Source organism: Herpailurus yagouaroundi, unplaced genomic scaffold (genome assembly GCF_014898765.1).
Source record: "Herpailurus yagouaroundi ecotype Mexico unplaced genomic scaffold, PumYag 162, whole genome shotgun sequence".
Classification (NCBI taxonomy): Eukaryota; Metazoa; Chordata; class Mammalia; order Carnivora; family Felidae; genus Herpailurus; species Herpailurus yagouaroundi.
Window position 1 is genome coordinate 3,414,066 of NW_024412403.1, and position 20,532 is coordinate 3,434,597.

At 54.4% G+C, this 20,532-nt stretch overlaps 1 protein-coding gene across 3 annotated transcripts in view; it reads right to left on the reverse strand.

The window, feature by feature from the left end:
- The window catches only part of PDE9A (phosphodiesterase 9A), an 89,026-nt gene that overhangs the window by 16,404 nt on the left and 52,090 nt on the right, over positions 1-20,532 (reverse strand). For 2 of the 3 annotated variants that reach the window (XM_040483835.1, XM_040483836.1), the window contains exons 5-8: positions 11,287-11,341; positions 9,933-10,003; positions 6,294-6,378; positions 330-411 (exon numbers count right to left, since the gene is read on the reverse strand). In XM_040483835.1, the coding sequence (XP_040339769.1) occupies positions 330-411; positions 6,294-6,378; positions 9,933-10,003; positions 11,287-11,341 (293 nt within the window). Of the gene's footprint in view, positions 1-329; positions 412-6,293; positions 6,379-9,932; positions 10,004-11,286; positions 11,342-20,004; positions 20,379-20,532 lie in introns of those variants that run through there. The other variant, XM_040483838.1, reaches the window with a different exon arrangement.

Consider the following 20,532-nt stretch of genomic DNA (forward strand, 5'->3'; position numbering starts at 1 on the left):
TAAAAAATTAAAGCTCCTTGCAGTAACATGAGAGTGCGGACACATTCGCCTCGTCGGCGACGGGCGGACGGGGCGGGGGCTGTCCTTCACCTGCTGGCACAGGAGGCCGGGCCCGGGGCTCCTGTGGCAGACACACGGCAGACAAAACACTACCCTGCCCGAGGACAGCAGGAGCGTCCCACAGCCCGGCGCCGCAGGGGAGCTGGGTTTGCGAAGGCGCAGCCAGAGGGGGCCTGGCCGGCAAGTCGGGGTGGCTGAGGGCTCGGGGCCCGGTGCCCTGGCCGTGGACGCACAGCCACGGTCTCGTCAGAGCCAGAACCTCCTCTCACCTTGGGGTAAGTGGGGACATCACGCCGGGGCGTCATCTTCTTGTTGGTATCCACAAAATTGTACTTACAGGGACAGCTGGTCCTAAAGGGGAAAAGTCGGGGTTAGCTCTGGCATCACCACTTAGTGGGGTGTCCACTGGGGCACCTCCTCGGAGCAACCCCGACCCCAACCCCACAGACCCCTTGGCCTTACTTGCTGCGGGACAGTAAATCCTAAATCCGGCGACATCTCATTGCTAACCCCCAGGGACCCTGCCTGGACCTCCTGAGATGATATTGGGGCTCTTAGAAAACACATCAGCTTCATTTTAAACAGGTTCCTAAATATCTTTTAATGACGCAGGTAAGACCCTTGGATTCTACAAAATTCAAACAAGGAAGTAGGTAAGGTGTAAAAAAAAAAGAAAGCAAGTCCCCTGCCCCCCCCTCCCCCCCACTTTACCTATTTCTTTCCCCTAAACCTCACACCCTGGAAATGCGTTCAGTTAAGTTTGGCGTATCCTTCCAGAATTTTCCTACGCATGGACACATAGGGATAGCGCCTTGTATTTTTTTTTTTTTTAAACCCAAATGGAATTGTACCAAACTTCCTCTTTTGCAACTTTTTTTTTTTTTCTCACTTCATATATCCCACACTCACTGCATGGCGCCCCACAGAGCGGGGCTTCGGGACAAGGCAGATCCTTGCCCAGTGCTTCTGGATGTGGCTGTGTTACCAAGCCAGGCTCCCAGCACGGACGTGCAGGACGTTTCCGGTTTCCCCCAGCACCTACCGTCGGGAGATGCGTTTGCTATCTGCCGTCCTTCGTCCCTCAGTATCGAGGTATATTCTCCACGGGGACAGAACACACCAAACGGGGGGTGCTCTGCAGGGAAAGCCTCCTCCCACCGTCAGGGCAGAGAGTGCGGACCTGGCCGTACCCCGGGGGGGCTGCACGTGGCCCCCTCCCCACCTTCTCGGAAGGTGAACACGCTCTCTATCCTCGGACTTGGCAAACTTTGTAAATAAAGTCCACCTTCTGGGAGAGCAATTTAGTACCACATAGTAAGAGCCACAGAGAAATTCATGTCCATGAAGCCCGTGTGTCTACCCTGGGGAATTTATCTTCAGAAAAGAATTGGATGCAAGCAGCCATCCCTGTGCGCAAAGGTCTTCACTGCAACGTTATCTGTCGTTACGAAAACACAACCCCAAACCGGAAGCCACTGAAATGTGGGAAATAGCTTAAACCACGACGGACGATTACGTGTTCTTTAGGTAATTACGAGTATTATGTGAAGTAAGGAGAGTTTAGGGGAGAGAGGAAAAAGAAAGGTTGCATTCGGTATGCACTGAAAGGGAACGCAAAAAGAATCCACTGAGGTACGAGGGCAAAAGACCACGTTTGTGGGTGGACAGTGGCCTCCTGGACAAATGGATGAGCTGGATGAAGTTGGTTAAAGAAATTAAAAAAAAAATTTTTTTTTAATGTTTATTTATTTTTGAGAGAGAGAGGGAGACACAGAGTCCAAAGCAGGCCCCACGGAGCCCGGCGCGGGGCTCGAACTCATGGACCGTGAGATCATGACCTGGGCCGAAGTCGGACGCTCAGCCGACCGAGCCCCCCAGGCGCCCGTTGGTTAAAATTCGATCTATTTATTGCTCACGGTGTTGTAAGTGAAAAAAGATTACAACACACTATTTCTTTTCGAAAGGAGGTACTTATACCTAGAGGCTCTGGGCGGCCCGGCATCCAGATTTTAGGCGGGGGCCTCGCCAGCCGTGGTCATTGCTGGGGATTCGCCCCCTCATCCGTTCAGTCTGGAGCTTCTACCTGGGGGCTGTGCTCAGAGTAACAAGCCTGTTTTCCTTCTGGAACAGGCGCCTTCAGAATGAAATGGTGTCGTGCTCCTTCCCTCCCCCGGATGCTCACAAAACCCACCCGACTCCGTGTGGGGAGGGGGTTTTCACACAAATTTAGCCAAAGAGTCACCGGCGAACCCGCAGAAGACACCGACCGGATGATTCCCGTGGTCGCCCGCGAACGAGAAATTGCAGCCTACACGTTTCTGAGAAGTGACAAGCGTGGTCTGTGCACTTGAGAAAGGAGACGGCACCGGGGCACCCGGGTGGCTCGGTCGGTCGAGCTCCTGCCTCCTGATTTCGGCTCAGGTCATGGTCTCACAGCTCGTGAGTTTCGAGTCCCGCGTCGGGCTCTGCACTGACAGCGTGGAGCCCACTTTGGATTCTCTCTCCCTCCCTCTGTCTCTGCCCCTCCCCTGCTCATTCTCTCTCTCTCTCTCTCTCTCTCTCTTAAACTAAACCAGCTAGGTAGGCCTTGTGCGTGTCCCAGGGGGGTGGTCGCACGAGGCAAGCTTCCTTGACCCTCCCGGTGCGTGTGCTGGGCGCCTGGCGACTCTCCCGGGGCCTCCCCACCTGGGCCCTCCCCTCTGTGCCCGTTGCCATGGGAACCAGCCTCCTCCAGCCACGGAGCAGCTGGCACGCTGCCTTTTCTTTTCATTCTATTTGGGGCTTTTTGCTTTCATTTCCAGGGGCCCCCGGCCTCCCCTCCCCTGTGGCTCATCCGGCGGACGAGGCCCTTTGTTTCTGATGGAAGTGGGGGCCGCGGACCCCGGAGCCCTCAGATGCCACCCCAGGCCCTCGCAGCCCTTCCCCGGCCCCGGGGCGGCACTCCTCTCTGTGCTCAGCTAGGCCTGGCCCTGCCCTGAATGTGAGCAGGAACCTGGACCGGGAGAAGCCCAGGGCGTGGGTCTGGGAGGCGTGCGGCCTGTTCCAGGGGCGTCTGGGAGCCTGCCCACGGCGCTACCCCACCCCTGCTCCCAGAGCGGGGCCCCTGGTGCCGAGGCCCCGCTGGGCTGGGCTCACGTGCTGGCGAATGTGGGTCATTAGTCATCCCTGCGAGGACGGGGCTGGGCTCACCCCTGCCCGCCGCCTACGTCCCCTCCGCCTTCTGGAGAGGCTCGGTCGCCACCTCGCGGGTGGGTATCACTGGAAAGAGCTGTCCGGGGCGCCCTTCTCTCCCCCGCAGCGAGGCGAAGCTAGGTGTCGGGGAGCCTGGTCCCAGGGACGCTAAATGCTGCGTGACGTCCTTGCACCACTACGACGGAACCTTGCAGCCAACAGAGACAGAAGGGGCAGTGCGAGCGGCTGATTGTTTCCCAGCTTCCCTTCTCCGCGAAGCAAGGGCACGAGGGCGGTTAGCGTGTGGCACGGAAGGGGCTGCCGGGCTCCCGGACCAGGGTCCGGGGTGGGCGGCGTGGCTGCGGGTGAGGCCCGAGCCCAGGCCCCCGGGGTTCTTTTCTCTAAATGTGTCAGCGATGTTGGAGATTTTTACCCCCCTCTGTTTGTGACTGGAGAGTCACATTTACCCGTCTCTCACCTACGTGGGATGCTGTGAAAACCGTCTGCTGAGAATATCGCCTCTCGAAGCAGTTAGGGCACCGGGAAGGCTTCTCTTTGGATCATGGCATTGGGAGCTCTAAAAATGGACTTTTTGGGCGGTGAGGAAGAGAGCTCCGTTCCGGGGATGAGCCCAGGCACCCACCACGCCTCAGCTTAGCCCACTTGGCCAGATGGGTGCCTGTGGGTGACGTTTTCCTCTCGGCTCCCGGGTGGGCTTCTTCCCGTGGGCTCTGAAATCGGGCGTATCGTCCCCATGTGCCGCGTTGTGGTTGGACCACGTCCCCAAAGTGATCATTTGAAGTCCTAACGCCCCAGCACCCGCGAGCGGGACTTCCTTTGGAAACAGGGTCACTGCAGGTGTGATTAGTTAGGATGCGGCCGGTGTCCTTGTAAAGAGGGACATCTGGACCCAGAGACACACAGGGAGAAGGCCGAGTGAAGACCACAGACTGCATGATGCAGCTACAAGCCGAGGAGCCCCAAGCACTGCCGACGACCTCCAGAAGCTTCCGAGAGGGGCCTGGAACAGACCCTCCCTGGAGCCGTCAGAGGGAGCATGGCCTCATCGACACCTCCCTCTCTGACGTCTGCCATGAGAACTTTGAGAGAACAAATTTCTAGCGTGAGAAAGCCCCCCGATTGTGGTGCTTTGTTATGGCCGCCACAGGCGTGCGAGGCCACTTGGGCCACGTTAGTGTCCCCTTGCAGCCTGACCTGCGGGACGCCAGGCTGGCACACGCCTCGCTTCCACGGGATGGGGGGAGGTGGGGGCCGGGGGGCGCCTGAGACACGGCAGGGACGGGACCAGCAAGGGTGGGGCTCGCGACTCACCCCGGCTGCTTCAGGTAGGTGGTAGGATGTGGTCATTTGAGAAGGGACAAGAGGCTGCCTCAGAAATGTGTCCCGTGGGTGTTCCGTGGGCTCCGTGGGCACGTTAGTGAGTGACGCGGTGCCCACAGAGGCGGGAAGGGAGCTCGGGGCATCATTCCCGCCCAGGTGGTGAGGTTCCTCGGCCCGCGGTACAGACGAGCCGCTGAAGCCAGGAGGCCAGTTCAGATTCTTTCGTTTCAGACCGAAGCCAAGCTCCAGTCTTAGTTCCCTTTCCTGGAAGCTGCCGGATGAGGCTGGTAACGCTGGGGGCGCCGGAGCCACCGTCCCCGGCGGATCAGCCCGCCCGCACCTGGCCCCAAGGCGGAGGGCGGCTGGGGCACACGAGGGCAGCCCCGGGGCTGAGCCGGGCCGTGTGGATCCTGAGCCCGAGGGCGACTCCGTGACCACAGCCGGGGTGGGTGTGAGCATCCTTCCCAGCCCCGTCCCCGGCCCAGTCCAGGGCCCTCACCCGGTCACACGAGGGTGCTAGCCTCTCACTGAGGGGATGTCGAAGATGAATCATTGACTCCCAATTTTCTGTGCATTTTCACAAACGCCTTCGCCCTGACATCCCCAAATCAAATGGGCTGAGACATCCCCAGATCCAAATCAGGTGTCACGTGGGTGTGATACGGACGGGGCTTGGTCCCTGGAGGACCACACTAACGTGGCTTTGAGCCCATCAGGCTCTTCCCTGAGCCCCCCCGAGGCCGGCCGGCCCCTCTGCATCGCACGGAACCTCGCCGGGACCATCTCCTTCCCCTTTACCTCCTGCCCTCAGAGACCCTTCTGCACAGCCGGCCTCCCTCGCTGAGCCGGTCGCCCTCAGTGTTTTAAAATCAGGGAACGATCTTCAAAGTGGCAGATGAGTCGTCGTAAGACGTAAGACGACCCGGTGTGTGTGCGGGGCGATTCTTAGCTTCCCTGTCTCCCCCTCAGCCCCGCTGAGGCCCGGCTGTGCCCCCTCCTGGGAGTCCCCTCCCGGGAGTGGCCGTGGGGGGGGGCAGGGGGGCTGGGGGCCATCTCGCAGGGCCGGCAGGTGTGAGGTCCCCACACAGCAAGTGCTCGACGTGCCCGCCCCCCCTCCTCCTCATCTCTGCCGCCAGCTCAAACACTTGCTGTGCTCACAGCTTCGGGAGAGGGTCCTGCTGGACAAAAACCTGCTTTCGAGGGGGCGGCATGAAGTCCGGGGTGTTTTTTCCCACGAATTTTGCCTCCCCGGGGGAGAGTGATTTCTGTGTCCAGAACGGCCTGAGGCCTTGTGGCCTTTCTCCCTGCTCTGTGCCGGGGCGGGGGGTGGGGGGGACGTCCACCCAGGAGCACGGCCTCTGGGCACCAGGACGCCCTCCCCTGTGAGCCTCACGCCCGCTCCTCTTAACCGGGCCCTTGCTTCAAAAACCGATGCCAACCTCTCTCCAGCTTCTCTCGAGCTGGGTAAGTTAATCCTGAGGCTTTGATCTGCGGGCGGATTCTTCCTCCTTTCCGTGAAATGTCGTCGCCTCCACCCGCCTTGGACGTGGACCCTCTTCTACGACAAAGAGGCCGCGCAACTGACAAGCACTCCCCAGCCAAACCGCGCCCGCCGCAGCCCGCGCTGGGTCGGGCCCCGCCGCCGGGCTCTGCGGGAGAGCGAAGCCCGGAGCCCCCTCGGGGGGCCCGGCCAGGGCAGCCCTTCCTAGGCCTGACCTCACCTGCTGCTTCGGGCCGCCAGCTCGTCCCGCATCTTCTTGATGTCGCTCTTGCATTTCTCAATCTCCACCACTTTCAGGCCTTCCACTGGGACAAGGAGACACAGGGGTTACCATGGAGACACGTGGAGGACCTTGCAAGGCTGTAACCGGGGCTGGCCCTGCGCGGCGAGGACGGCTGGTTCAGGCTCCCGCACTGGTTCCCGCTGCGGCCCGAGGCGGTGCAGCTCGGCCACGGCGACCGCCGCTCCCCTCCCCCAAGTCCTGAGTTTTCCTGCACCCACTCCCCCCCCCCCACTTTCTCTCCCCTCCCCAGCTGAGGACCGGGGACAAAGAAATCTCTTGTCCTAAAAAGACAAGGGGAGGAAATGTGGCCGCCGCGCATTAAAACCCAGCAAGAGGCTCAGCAGGCAAAACCACAGCCTTCCCGGCAAGGATGAGCTCGTATTAGCAGAAAACTTCCGAGTTCTCAGGTCCCACCGGAGCCGTTAGCCAGGAAGGGGTGTGGACGTGCGGGGGCGGGGGCTGGGGGCAGGCAAACAGGACAGGTCGTGGGTTAGCAGAGCCGGGCCGGCTCACATTCCTGCAGCCCCGCCACACAGGAGTGCCTGCCACATCCGGACACCACGGGGCACCAGAGAAAGATCCGAAAGAACTGGGGCTCGTGCCTCCCAGGGAGCGTTCACCTTTGAGACGTTTGCTCTGGCAGGTGCACATTTAGCCCAGAAAGGCTGCCACGAAGCAGGCGGCTTCCCTTCCGAGAGCCATTCAGATCAGATCAGTTCGAGAGCAACAGAAAGGACTAGCCTCGTTACTCTGTAATCGCACCTCGGTTTCTCTGCAAAAAGACGGGACCCACGATGCTACTCTATTCCCCTCTTCCTCAAACGTGGTCTGAGCGCCTAAGCGCACAACGGGGAGAGACAATTCCGTCCCATGGCCTCCGGAGCCGTTCTGAAGCAAGTGTGGGGAGAGAGCCTGCCGGAGCCCTGAGCATCCCCGGGCAGTTTTCTAGACGCTTCCGGGGCCAGGAGCCACGCAGGGGCAAGGCTACATGAAAGTATTGCTTCTTTCTGCCCAGAGTGGTGGGAATCTGGAGGATCTGATATTCGGGTCTGGTTCCGGCGACTTGCGCCACTTGGGGGATGTTGTGCGAAGCTCCACCAAGACGATATGGGACCGAAGCCGGGGGACATGGGACCGAAGTCCGAGGACACGGGACCGAGGCCCAGAGATGCAGGACCGAGGCCCGGGGACTTGGGACCAAGGCCCGGGGATGTGAGACCAAGGCCCGGGGACTCGGGCCGAGGCCCGGGGATGTGAGACCAAGGCCCGGGGACGCGGGACCGAAGCCCGGGGCCGTCAGTGCAAGGGGCTGGGTGGCAGCAGCCAGGTGGGGAGATGCAGAGAGTCTGAGCTGGAGGACGGTCCACTCTCTCACCGAGAGCCCACACCCTCCTTTGGGAGTGGGGCGTTCTTAGCGCTTTCTCGCATCAGGGACCCTACTGGGAAGTGGACGGAAGCCGCGGGTCCTCCTCTGGGCAAAGCAGGCCAGCGCGCACCCCTTCCGGTTTGCATCTGGACCTCCCAGAGCGCCGCGTCCAGGCCCTGGGCCACACCACAGGAGGCTCAGCCTCGGGGAAGCCACGTCCCAGCGACGTGTGGCAGAAAATTCCCGAAAGCGAACAGATCTGGAGAAGAGTCCCTGCATGTTGCACAGACTTTGATCCCCAAAGTGAACAGCCACGCAGTGGGGTGTCCAAACAGGGTGGTGGCACCCTGCCACTTACAGTCCCGGGTTCTCCTTACTATGTTCTCGATACGGTTACGTCTGATTGTTGTAGAAAACGGGGGAAATACGGAGCATCTCAAAGAATGTTTTAAAATTTATGTATGGTCCTACGGGCCCCGAGGACAACCCACTTAATATCTCTTGACGTGTGCCTTTCCAGGGGTTTCTCTCTCGGCCCCGTGCATCGACACAGCTGTCTGTCCATCCGGAGTTTTAAAAAGACAAAATTGGGATCAAACGGCTTGTTCTGTTTTCTCACTTGCTTATTTACTGTCGTGAGTAAGTTAAAGGCGTGCCCCGCGTTAGCAGCTCTCAGTGGGGGCGTAATGTTCGATTATTGGCTATTGCTTCACGTGGATCAGGTTTCGGGGCCATTTACTGGGAGCGACGCTCAAACGAAGCCTTTTGGGCGAGACAGTACGATATCACTAATTTGAGTCCCAGAGATTCAGAATTTATGGCGATTACGTTTATGAAGAGCCTGGTTGCCAAGGAAATGGAGAGTGAGTGACAAGACGGCAAAGTTGTGCATTAATCAATGGGAGGAGAACAGGTCGTGGGATTAAAGGCAGAACATGGGAGGAGGGGGCCTGGCCCTCAGCATCAGCACACCCGTGTCTGCTGCCCCTGTCCTTTCCGGGCTGCCTCTGGAAGCTTCCACTGCTCACCTGGTTGGCCTGTCCCAGCTTCACTTTGCCCCCATTGCACAGGAGGGAGAGGGCCCGGTGCAGGACCCCTTAAAAGTCCTGCACTCACTCTGGCCACGGCTCTCGAGTGAGGCTGGATGTCCGGCCTCGACGGTGTGGCCTCACCCGTCCGCCCTCACACTTTCAATAGGTGGGCACAGAGCGGAACCCCAAGCTAGAGCATGAAGGGATGCTGGAGTCCACCCACGAGGAGCGGCTTTGGCCCCCAACTGGTCACAGCTGCCTGACTCGTGGTTAGCACCCCCTGCAAGCCTGGCCACCCCCTCCAGGAGCCCCAGGGCGCCTCTGCGAGTCACAGGGTGCCTCGAAGGAGAGCCTCTGGGGACGATCTTCTAGGCGGGGTGCCGGCATGGGGGGAAGGGGTCTCACGGGGCAGAGGCAACAGCACAGGCTGGGGAGGCAGGGCCCTCCTTCGGCTCCAGAGCTAACGAAAGTTCCTTAAAGACACATATGACTGGAGCTGCATTTCAACGTTTCCCCCCAACGGTTTTGGTACGGAATGCGCATAAAGCACACGTCCCGAGTGGCACGGAGAAAAGCCTGGGTTTTTAGCTTCGAGCCTTCTGGGTCGCTGGCACGACCTGGCATTAATAAACCTTGTGTCACGGGGCCGGCTCTCCCGGTGCGCGGGGTCTGGTGCAGGCCTGGGCACCCTGGCCCCTGAGTCAAGCCCCGAACCCACTCTCCTGTGCTTCCGGGTAGTTTTTCTGCTGCCTTGGTGGTGACTGGGGAGCAGGAGGTGATGATTTGGTACACATGGACACGTGGTCCAGAACTAATCGTGACGTCAGGGAGGGCGTCGGCAGGCCTCGTTTGCATAAAGAGAGGCACAAAGATGTTCAGCACAAGTTCGTCTCTGGGGGGCTGGTCTGGGGGACTCCGCGGTTTCGTTCTGCCCCTTTCAGACCCAGACACGCTGCCACGCACCGCTGCTGGACACGTACCGTGGCCCGAGCCGCTGCGCACGTGGACCGTGTCACGCGTTCCGACAGGAAGTGCTCACTGTTCTCGCCCGGGCACCAAAGACACGGGCGCTCACCTCCAGCCTCGCCTCACTCCCCTCGCCGCTCACCACCGGCCGTTAGGTGGCTAATTTAAGCAGAGGTTAAAGGACAAGGAGAGAGAAGCAGGGAGCTCACTCACGTTCGACGCGCTTCTCGAGCACGGCCAGGTGATTCGCGACTTCGGCTTTGAGTTCGTTGATCTTAAACGCTCTGGGAATGAAAACGAATCAACACATAAGTCTTAAACTCTTCAAAATTACGATGGGCCTGGCGGTCACCTGCCGAACCCCTCCCGCGGGCAGGCTCACCCCTGTAGGGGGCACAGGGGGGCGAGGGGCTGCTCTCCAGGAGCTCAAGGTGTCTGAAGGTCGGGCGGAGGGGGGAAGACGCCCTCGGCTGACGTCCTTCCGTGACGGAAGGCACGGGGTGTGTTCATGTCCCCACACCTGGGCGGGGACGGCCCTCGCCCTGCACCCTGCTTGGCCGGGCAGAGACCCCTTCACAAACCCGCCGCGTCCCTTCCGGGCCCAGCCTGTTTGGCGCGGCAATGCCTGGGCTTTGAGGGCGTGTCACCCACATGCCCCCGGACGGCAAGATGCCACCTCGAAATAACCAAGGGCGGAAAGCATCACTTCGGGACGGGCAGGACAACTCGGAGCGGGAGGAAGCCCATGTCTACACAGGGTCTCCGTGGCAATGCTTGTTTTCAGGCCCATTTTCAAAGTGGTGTCATTTCAGGGTGTCCGAGTGGCTCAGTTGGTCAAGCGCCCGACGCCGGATTTCAGCTCAGGTCATGATCTCACGGTTCGTGGGCTCGAGCCCCACGTCAGGCTCTGTGCTGGCAGTGTGGACCCTGCTTGGGATTCTCTTTCTCCCTTTCTCTCTGCCCCTTCCCTGTGCTCTCTCAAAATAAATAAAACATTTAAAAATAAATAAATAAGGGACGCCGGGGTGGCTCGGTCGGTTAAGCGTCCAATTTGGGCTCCGGTCGTGATCTCGCAGTTCGTGGGTTCGAGCCCCGCGTCGGGCTCTGTGCTCACAGCACGGAGCCTGGAGCCTGCCTCGGGTTCTGTGTCTCCCTCTCTCTGCCCCCTCCCCCCTACCCCCACTCACACTCCGTCTCTCTCTCCCTCAAAAATAAACATTAAAAAAAATAAAAAATAAGTGAATAAAACAAAAATGGTGTCAGTTCTTGTAGGTTGACCTCTGAAGCCCAGGAGAGCCGGTGGAGAGACCTGTCAGCAGCATGAGCTCTCACGCTCCCAGCGCCCAGCGGCCCTGCTCTTTGGTATACGGCGAGCGCTTCCTGGGTCCCACCCGTGCTGGCTCAGCTACAGGGGGTCATGCAAGGACTCCCCCTGGAAGGCCGCCCCTCCGGGTGAGCGATGTGCCGGAGCCTTGCCGGCCAGCACGGCCTCCAAGCGAGGCCCCACCATTGCCGTGAGCAGAAAAGCATACCTCTGCAGAGACTATGTGTCTAGAAGATTCTGTACCTTGAGAACTGCTCTACGACCTGGGTCAGCATGCTCTGGATTAATTCTTCTTTTTCTGCAGACCAAAAGAGAAAGGCAGATGGAGAAAGGGAGAAGTCCATGGACCGCTGTGGCCTGAATTGGGATGTCGTGGCGGGTGACGGTGACACCGGGGCAGGGAGCAGCCTGGGCTACCTGGGGGGGGGGGGGGGGGGGGCACGCTCCGGCCCACGGTCAGCACGCGGGGCCTCCCCAGGGCCTGGGGTCTTCCCGTCCACCTTCAGACGTTCTTCCCTCCTGTCTTGCTCCCGCCAACCTGCGTGTAAGTGGCCTCTTGGCAGAGCTGGTCCTGCCGGAGTCAGCACGAGTCATAAAAAGCAGGCAGGACTGGGTCTCTAAATACGGGAAGTTTTCACTTAGTGCCCCGCTCCATTTTATGGGGGCAATTACTAGGACAAAGCAAGTTCAAGGCATGCTCCAAACGTAAAACACGGCGTTCTCATGGTGGGTCCTGGCAAGAGGAAGTGGGCCAGGGTGAGCGAGTTTGTTCCTGCACGTAAACCTGGGCCGCGTGATGGTTTTACAAGGTCCCGGTCCCGGGCTGAATATAACCTGCCAGCTTTCCTGTTTCCTGACTGGGCTCAGCGCCAGGTGCCTCATAGGAAGGCACAGACGCTCACGGCACTGTTCTTTCCAGCACCCTCTCTCCTGGGAAGGGGGACGGCTCGCTCGCCTTGGCCTCAGGTGGCTGTTCGTCCACGCCCTAAAACGCCGAGAACCCGCACAGGACTTACTCCTGAGCCACGTAATCTCTGCTGGCTCTATGCCTAAAACCAAAACGAATGAAAAGCAAACCAAACCTGCCCAGACAAACACGAAATCTCAATTATCCGGTTTGGCAGTGGGGTGCTAAAGCCACAAAAAAAAAAAAAAAAAAAAAAAAAAGCTCCCGTTCCCACGTTCTGATCTGCAGTCTCCATTTTTAGGAAGGAACCTACGCATGTACACAGAAGGCATTCATCACAGTGTTACTGAACTTAGCGGGGACTCTAAAAGCCCAAGTGCCCATCAAATGGACATTAAGTAAATGATGGCCCACCTGTCCTGTGGAAATAGTCTGCTATCAGAAATAATATTTTGGAAAACGTTCATATCTGTGGTTAAAGAAAAAGAGAGAGAGACATTGCAAACCAGTAATGCAAACGTGGGCTCTGATTTTTGAAGACATTGGGAGGAGACACGTTGGTTGTGAGATTATATGTGCACTTTTTTCTTCCTTTTGTTTCTCTAGATCTAATATATTTCTATAATGAACGCACGTTAATTTCACAAAAAGCATTTAAAAAACAATCTAGATTAGCCTCTTGAGACCTCTCATCCCTTCACCTGCCGAATGCAAGGGTGATGGACCAAGGTTCTCTGTGGCATTAGCATTCTGAGACCCGATGAGAAGAAGAAAAACGATGTTTTGTTAAATCTTTTGAAACCGTATGGGGCGCCTGGGTGACTCAGTCGGTGGAGCGTCCGACTTCTGCTCAGGTCATGATCTCACGGTTTGTGAGTTTGAGCCCCGCATCGGGCTCTGTGCTGATGGCTCAGAGCCTGGAGCCTGCTTCAGATTCTCTGTCTCCCTCTCTCTCTGCCCCTCCCCTGCTCATACTCTGTCTCTCTCTGTCTCAAAAAAAAAAAAAAAAAAAAAAAAGACACTGTTAGAGGAGTGAAAACGTCATCCAGGAAACTTTAAGAGAGCCCTTGGTGGAGCTGCTGGCTGATCCGGGGCCCTGTCCTGCAGGGAGCCTACTCCTACCCCAGGGGAGAGACACAGCGACTCTACCAGCAAGAGCCACCGGTGAGAAAGCTTCACAGGCCTCCTTGGTGGACTCAGCGGGATTTTAAATCACTCCGAAATCTTTGGCGAAAATGGTGTCGCACAGAGCCTTCGAAGGTTAATGATCTCGAGGTCTTGAGATAAATTTAGAAGTCTATCAACCAATCGATATTTATAGACCACACCGCCTAACAACAGCAGAACACGTGTTTTTTTCAGATGCCTAGGAAGCACACACTAAGACAGACCACACAGAAACCTCAAAATATTTAAAAGAATTGAAACCATGCAGAGTATGGTCTCTGACCATAAGAGAATCCAGCCAGATGTCGGTAACAGAAATCGTAGGAGAATCTTCAAACACTTGGAAATGAAACAATACGCTCCTAAGTGATTCAGGGGTCAACGAGGAAGTCTCAAAGGAAACAAAAGAGACCTTGAACTGAATGAAAATGAAAATGCAATATATATCCAAATTTAGCTGTGAGACATAGCTAATGCAGTGCTGAGAGGGACATTTATAGCACTAAATGCTTACATTAGAAGAGAGGAAAGACTCGACTCTAATCCAACGGCCTAGAAAAAGAGGGGCAAAATGAACCCACCACAATAGCAGAAGAAAGGAAGTAATAAAAGAAATCAGTGGCGAAAAAAACCAACTAGTAAAACAAGGCAGAAAGTCAATGAAGCCAAGCGCTGGTTATTTAAAAGTATCAACAAGTTGCCAAATCTCTAGCAAGATTGACAAAAATAACACACAGAGAAGACGCGGATTTGCAATATTAGGAAGAGGAGGGAGGGGATACGGCTACAAATCCTGAAGGATAAGGGACTTGACACACACAAATTTGAAATCTTAGAGGAAAATGAAGCAACTCTTTAACAAGCATGAATGACTATACTCACCCAATATAAAACAGGTAATTTGAACAGCCTATAACTAATAAGGAAAGTGAATTTCTACTTTTAAAACTCTACCCAAAGAAATTTCCAGGGGCAGATGGTTTCACTGGAGAATTCTACCAAACATTTGAAGAAGAATGAACACATTTCTAATTTTTTTTTAATATTTATTATTTTTGAGAGAGAGAGAGAGAGAGAGAGCGAGCAGGGGAGGGGCAGAGAAAGAGGGAGACACAGAATCGGAAACAGGCTCCAGGCTCCGAGCCATCAGCCCAGAGCCCGACGCGGGGCTCGAACTCACGGACCGCGAGATCGTGACCTGGCTGAAGTCGGACGCTTAACCGACTGCGCCACCCAGGCGTCCCAACAATCTACTTTATTAACAGCTAAAGAAAAAAACACATGATCTATCAATTCAGAAAAAAACATTTGAAAAACTATTTAACATCTGTTCCTTTGATAAAACTCTCATAAGGGGCACCTGGGTGGCCCAGTCGGTAAAGCGTCCGACTTTGGCTCAGGTCATGATCTGACAGTTTGTGGATTCCAGCCCTGCATCGGGCTCTGTGCTGACAGCTCAGAGCCTGGAGCCTGCTTCTGATTCTGTGTCTCCCTCTCTTTTGGGCCCTCTCCTTCTTTCCCTTTCTCTCTCTCAAAAATACATAAACATTAAAAAAAAAAAAAACTCAGAAAAGCAGGGATAGAGGAGAACTTTAAGTTGGTAAAGAACATCTACCAAAAACCTACAGCTGACATTACACTTAATGGTGAAAGACTGACTGCTTCTTGCTTAAACCGTGACACGGCAGGGATGTCTACTCTTAATATTGTCATTAAACACAGTGCTAAAAGTTCTAGCCAGTGCAACAAGGCAAGAAAAAGCAAAGCAGATCAGAAATGAAGAAACGAAGCTGTCCCCATTTGCCAATGACATGATTGTCTACACCAGAAATTCCAAGGCATTTACAAAAAACTCTCTTAGAACTAATAAATGAGTTCAGCAAGGTCACAGAATAGGAGATAAATATACAAAATTGTATTTACATACATAGCAATGACCATGTAGATACCAAAATTAGAATCACCATACCACTGTATAAACACTAAAGAAAAAAAACCCCAAAACTTGTGTATAAATATAACAGAACATAGGCAGAAGTTGTATGATGAAAACTACAAAACACTGATGAAAGAAATAAAAAGAGATCTAAATAAAGGGAGAGACATACCATGTTCATGGTTTGGAAGGTTCCATATAGTAAAGATGTCAATTTTCCCCAAACTCATAAATGGGTTTAACATAATTCTTGTCAAAACTCCAGCAAGATTTTTGTAGAAATAGACACAATTATTCTTTTTAAAAATTTATTTATTTATTTTGAGAGAGAGAGAGAGAGAAGGAGAGAAGGAGTGTGTGAGTGGGGGAGGAGCAGAGAGAGAGAGGGAGAGAGAATCCCAAGCAGGTTCCTCGATGCCAATGCGGAATCCGATGTGGGGCTTGATCCCAGAACTGTGAGATCATGACCTGAGCCGAAATCAAGAGTCAGACGCTTAACTGAATGAGCCACCCGGGCGCCCCGATTCTGACTTTTATGTGAAAATGCAAAGGAATTAGAAGACTTAAAACTGTTTTTAAAAAGAAGATAAAGTGTACTGAATCAGTCTATCTGAGTTTAAGACCTATGACAGGCAGACCTCAGAGATATCGTACGTTTGGGTTCAACGAACTTGAACATCACGATAAACTGAGTCAGAATGAACTGTTTGGTTTTCTAGTGTGTAAAAGTTATGTTTATATTGCACTGCAGTGTGTTAGGTGTGTAATAGCATTATGTCCAAAAAATGTACATACCTCAATTCCAAAAGTACTTTTTTGTTAAAAAATGCTAACTATCATCTAAGCTTTCAGTGAGTCCCAATCCTTTTGCTGGTGGAGGGTTCTGCCTCAATATGGACGATCGCTGACTGATCAGGCTGTGGGTCTTTCTTTCGCGAAGGTTTCTCTTGATAGGCAATGCAGTCTGAAAGCATTTTGCCCACAGTAGGACTCCTTTCAAAACTGGAGTTAGTCCTCTTAGACCTTGCTGCTACTTTTTCAATGAATTTTAGGTACTATTCTGAATCCTTTGTTGACAACAATCTTTGCAGCATCTTCACCAAGAGTAGATGTCACCTCGGGAAACCACTTTCTTTGCTCATCCCTAACAAGCAACTCCTCATCCGTTACAATTTTATCATGAGATGGCAGCCGTTCAAATACAATAAAAATGGAAGAGCCTGAGCTATTCCAAGAATGACTGAAACGTGACAGAGACATGCAGTGAGCAAAGGCTGTTGGAAAAGTAGTGCCACCAGACTTGCTTGATGCAAACCTTCAATTTGTAAAAAAAAAAAAAAAAAAAAGAATATCTGCAAAGCACAATGAAATGGAGCACAAGAAAACGAGGTATGCTCCGTGTACGGTGATACTAATCACGGCCGTGTGATACGAGCGGAGGGGTAGACGCAGATATCGGTGCAACAGAGCAGAGAACCCAGAGTTATACCCACACAAATATGCCCAACTGATTCTGACCAGCGTGTAAAAGCAATCCAATGCAGGAAAGACCATCTTTTCAACAAATGGTGCTGGAGCAGTTGAACACTCACAGGCAGGGAAATGAGACTTGATCTAAACCTCACAGTTTATGTAAAAATTAACGTGAAATGGACCGTGGATGGAACATAGAAAACTATAAAGCTGTTAGGAAAAAATAGAGACAATCTCCAGGTTCCTGAGGGAGGCAGAGTTCTTGGACTTGACGCTTCAAATACGATCCATAAAAGGGAAAATGGACAAAGTGATCTTCGTCAGAAGTAAAGCTCTTTGGGGCGCCTGGGTGGCTCGGTCAGTTAAGCGTCTGACTTCGGCTCAGGTCACGATCTCACGGTGCGTGAGTTCAAGCCCCGCGTCGGGCTGACAGCTCAGAGCCTGGAGCCTGCTTTGGATTCTGTGTCTCCCTCTCTCTCTGCCCCTTCCCCACACACACTCTGCCTCTCTGTCTCAAAAATAAATACACACTAAAAGTAAATAAAATAAAATAAAATAAAATAAAATAAAATAAAATAGGTAAAAAAAAGAAGTAAAGCTCTGGCCATGAGCGGGACTGGGAAACCGACAACGAAAGGACAGGCTACAGTCTGGGAGGAAATACTTCGCAAAGTCCACTCGACAGAGACTTGAATGCAGAACGTGAAAAGAGCCATCAAAACTCCAAGTAAGCCCTGTGAAATAAACTTTGCAGACAACCCCCTACCCTCAAAACCCCTTAACGGTCAAAAACAGAACAGCCCAATCTGAAATGGGCAGGAGACACGAGCAGACGTTTTCCTGAAGCAAACACAGAGGGAGCACAAGTGTAGGCGTCGTTAGCCATTAGGAAACGCAAATTAAAACCACAGTGAAATGTCACGGCGTACTTGTCAAAAAGGCTAAAAAAAAAAAAAAACAACAACAAAAAAAAACCGATGACAACCCCAAGTGTTGGTAACGATGGGGAGAAATGGATTACTCACACCTTGCTGAAGGGAATGCAAAACGGTGCAACCGCTCTGGGAAATGGTTTGGCAGCTTCCTGAAAAAACTAAATATGCATGCACCGTACAATTGAGCAATTGCTCCCCGGGGCAGAGAAATGAAAATTTACGGCCACACGAAAACCTGCACACGACGGTCCCGGCAGCTTTGTTTGTAACAGCCCCAAACTGGGCTATGAAAAACAACTGAACACACTAGTGATCCGCACAACAACCCAGATGGATCTCCAGAGAATTATGTTGAGTAAAAGAAGCCAATCCCCAGAGGTACCTACCGAGTGACTACATTTATAGAACGCTCTTGAAATGGCAACACCACGGACACGGGGACACCGTGACTGTCAGGGATTAAAGAGGAAGAATCTTGGTGGGGATGAAATGTTGTGCATCTGGACTGTATCGACCGGGCGCGGCTGTGACATCTTACTGTGTTTTCAAAAATGTTACCGCAGGGGAAAACGCGTAAGAGGTACGTGGGCTCTCTTGTACCTTTCCTTACAACTGTGTACTATTCTATAATTATTTAAAAATAAAAAGCTGGGGTGCCTGGGTGACTCAGTCAGTTAAGCATCTGACTTTGGCTCAGGTCATGATCTCGCGGTTTGTGAATTCGAGCCCCGCATCGGGCTCTGTGCTAATGGCTCAGAGCCTGGAGCCTGCTTCGGATTCTGTGTCTCCCTCTGTCTGCCCCTCCCCCGCTTGTGCTCTGTCTCTCACATTGTCTCAAAATAAATAAACATTAAGGAAAATTAAAATAAAATAAAAAGCCAAGGGAAGCCTGGGTGGCTCAGTCGGTTAAGCATCTGACTTCCGATTTCGGCTCAGGTCACGAGCTCAAGGTTTGAGACTGAGCCCCGCGCTCAGCATGGAGTCTGCTTAAGATTCTCTCTCTCTCACTCTCTCTCTCTCTCTTTCTCTCTCTCCCTTTGTCCCTCCCTTGATCAAATGCACACCCCCCCACACACACTCTCTCTCAAAAAAATAAAAATAAAAAGCTTGATAAAAAAAATATGATAGAATGGAATAGAAAAGTTAAGGAGCAATTTCCTTTTTCCTTTGGACTCTCGACATCGTATCCTTTGAGTGTTTCTGGATTTTAATGCCTAAATCGAATGTCCAGCCCAAAAGCACTAGTAAAGATGTTTGTCCCCTCATCCTGTACCTTCCCATCTCTGGTTCAGTCCCGGGGGGGGACACGGGTGTTCTGGTTTCTGTTAACAGCTATGTGTCAGCCCAACTCAGGCCTCTACGTCCACTGTTCTCAGAGGGGGCCCGAGAGGAGGCCGAGCTCTGGGTGATTACAGCCACCAGGCACCATCACGCCATGGCACCGTGGCTCCCGCGTGCTTTAGATACTCGCACGGCCTGCATTCTTTGCAAGGGGAAAGAGGCAGAAATGCCTATGTGCGCAAAGGCCAACCACACCCGCACATCCACAAACAGCCCTGATCAGGAAGTGGATGCCTCCCCTCCCCACCAGGCTCGCTGGGACTCCTACAGAGGGCCAGCGTTTCCTCCCGGTGGATTTCAGAACTGAAAATGAACTGTGATTTCGCATGTGGGAAGTCCTCAGGCCAGCGCCGGGCCCACGGTAAGCGCTGCCCGTGGGAGCCATCGGGTGCCATTGTCATTAAATCACTGCGGGTCCTTGACAGCCACGAGCCCTCCTGGACACCCTTCCCTCCTTTCAGTGCCTGTCCTGGTGAGCCCTTGGGGGACAGGCTGAGCTCCGGGTGGGGGGCACATCCTGCCTGCGATTCTGTTGGCAACTCTGGAACCCTCTGATGGCTCTAAACCCCTGGATCAGGGGGAGCAGCAAGCAGTTTTCAATCACAAATGTCAGTTATTCCCAACCTTCCCGGTTGGGACTCAGAAAAATCTGACATTATGTAGGACACTCATCTCTTTCTCCTAAATGTGGCATGGCACATATTGAATTTTAAAAATTAAAGCGTATTTAGGTCTTTTGCTTTGAAAAATTCTTTTTTTGAAAAAAACTTTTTTTAACGTTTATTTATTATTGAGAGACAGAGAGACACAGTGTGAGAAGGGGAGGGGCAGAGAGAGAGGAAGACACAGAATCCGAAGCGGGCTCCGGGCTCCGAGCTGTCAGCACAGAGCCTGACGCGGGGCGCGATCCCACGAACCACGGGATGATGACCTGAGCCGAAGTCAAGAGCCGGGTGCTCGACCCACGGAGCCACCCAGGGGCCCCAGCTTTGAGAATTTCTGAATCGCTTTGAGAGCAACCAGCAGCGACGCGGACGGCCGGGCACTTCGGGGCTGGAAAACGGGGGGTGTGGAAAGGAGGCTCCGAGGGGACGGGAGGCCCGGATGAACCACCGCCGCCCCACGCGACGGAGGCTGGGGAGAGCCAGCTGAGAGTCGCGGGCAGCCCGCTCGCTGGGCGGAGACCGCTGCTCCCAGCTCACCGTGGCTCCAGCACAGGCAAAGGATCTGGCTGCCCCGACGGCCAGCGCTCAGGACACAGGCTTCGGCAGGCTCCCCGTCACCTCGCCAGGCCTGGGCTGCCTTCAGGGCGTCGTGGGCGCGTGTCCGGGGGCCTCCCAGGTGGCAGGCGCCGGCGGGGACGTGCCGTGGCTGGCAGACTGTCTCCCACGGCCGACTCTGGTTTGGTTCCAGGGCAACCCCGGAGGTTGGCAGAGGCCGGGTCCGGCTGCCAGGACGCTGCCAGATCAGCGCAGCCTCAGGCCCCGATCTGCGCTCGAGTGGCCCCAGGACCCGGCCCCCGGGACAGAGCCAAGGGGACGCCCGGGGGCAGGCCGGGCACCCTCCCCCACGCCGTTTACCCAGCGGCTCCCGCGAGTGACCAGGGCAGAGTCCGCCGCTGCCCGACGACGCCTCGGCCGCTGCACACGGTTCTCGGAACCCGCCCCCGCCTCTCCCAGTCCTTCCAGGAATTGTTTACTTGTTTCAGATAAATCCAGAGTCTCCCCCCC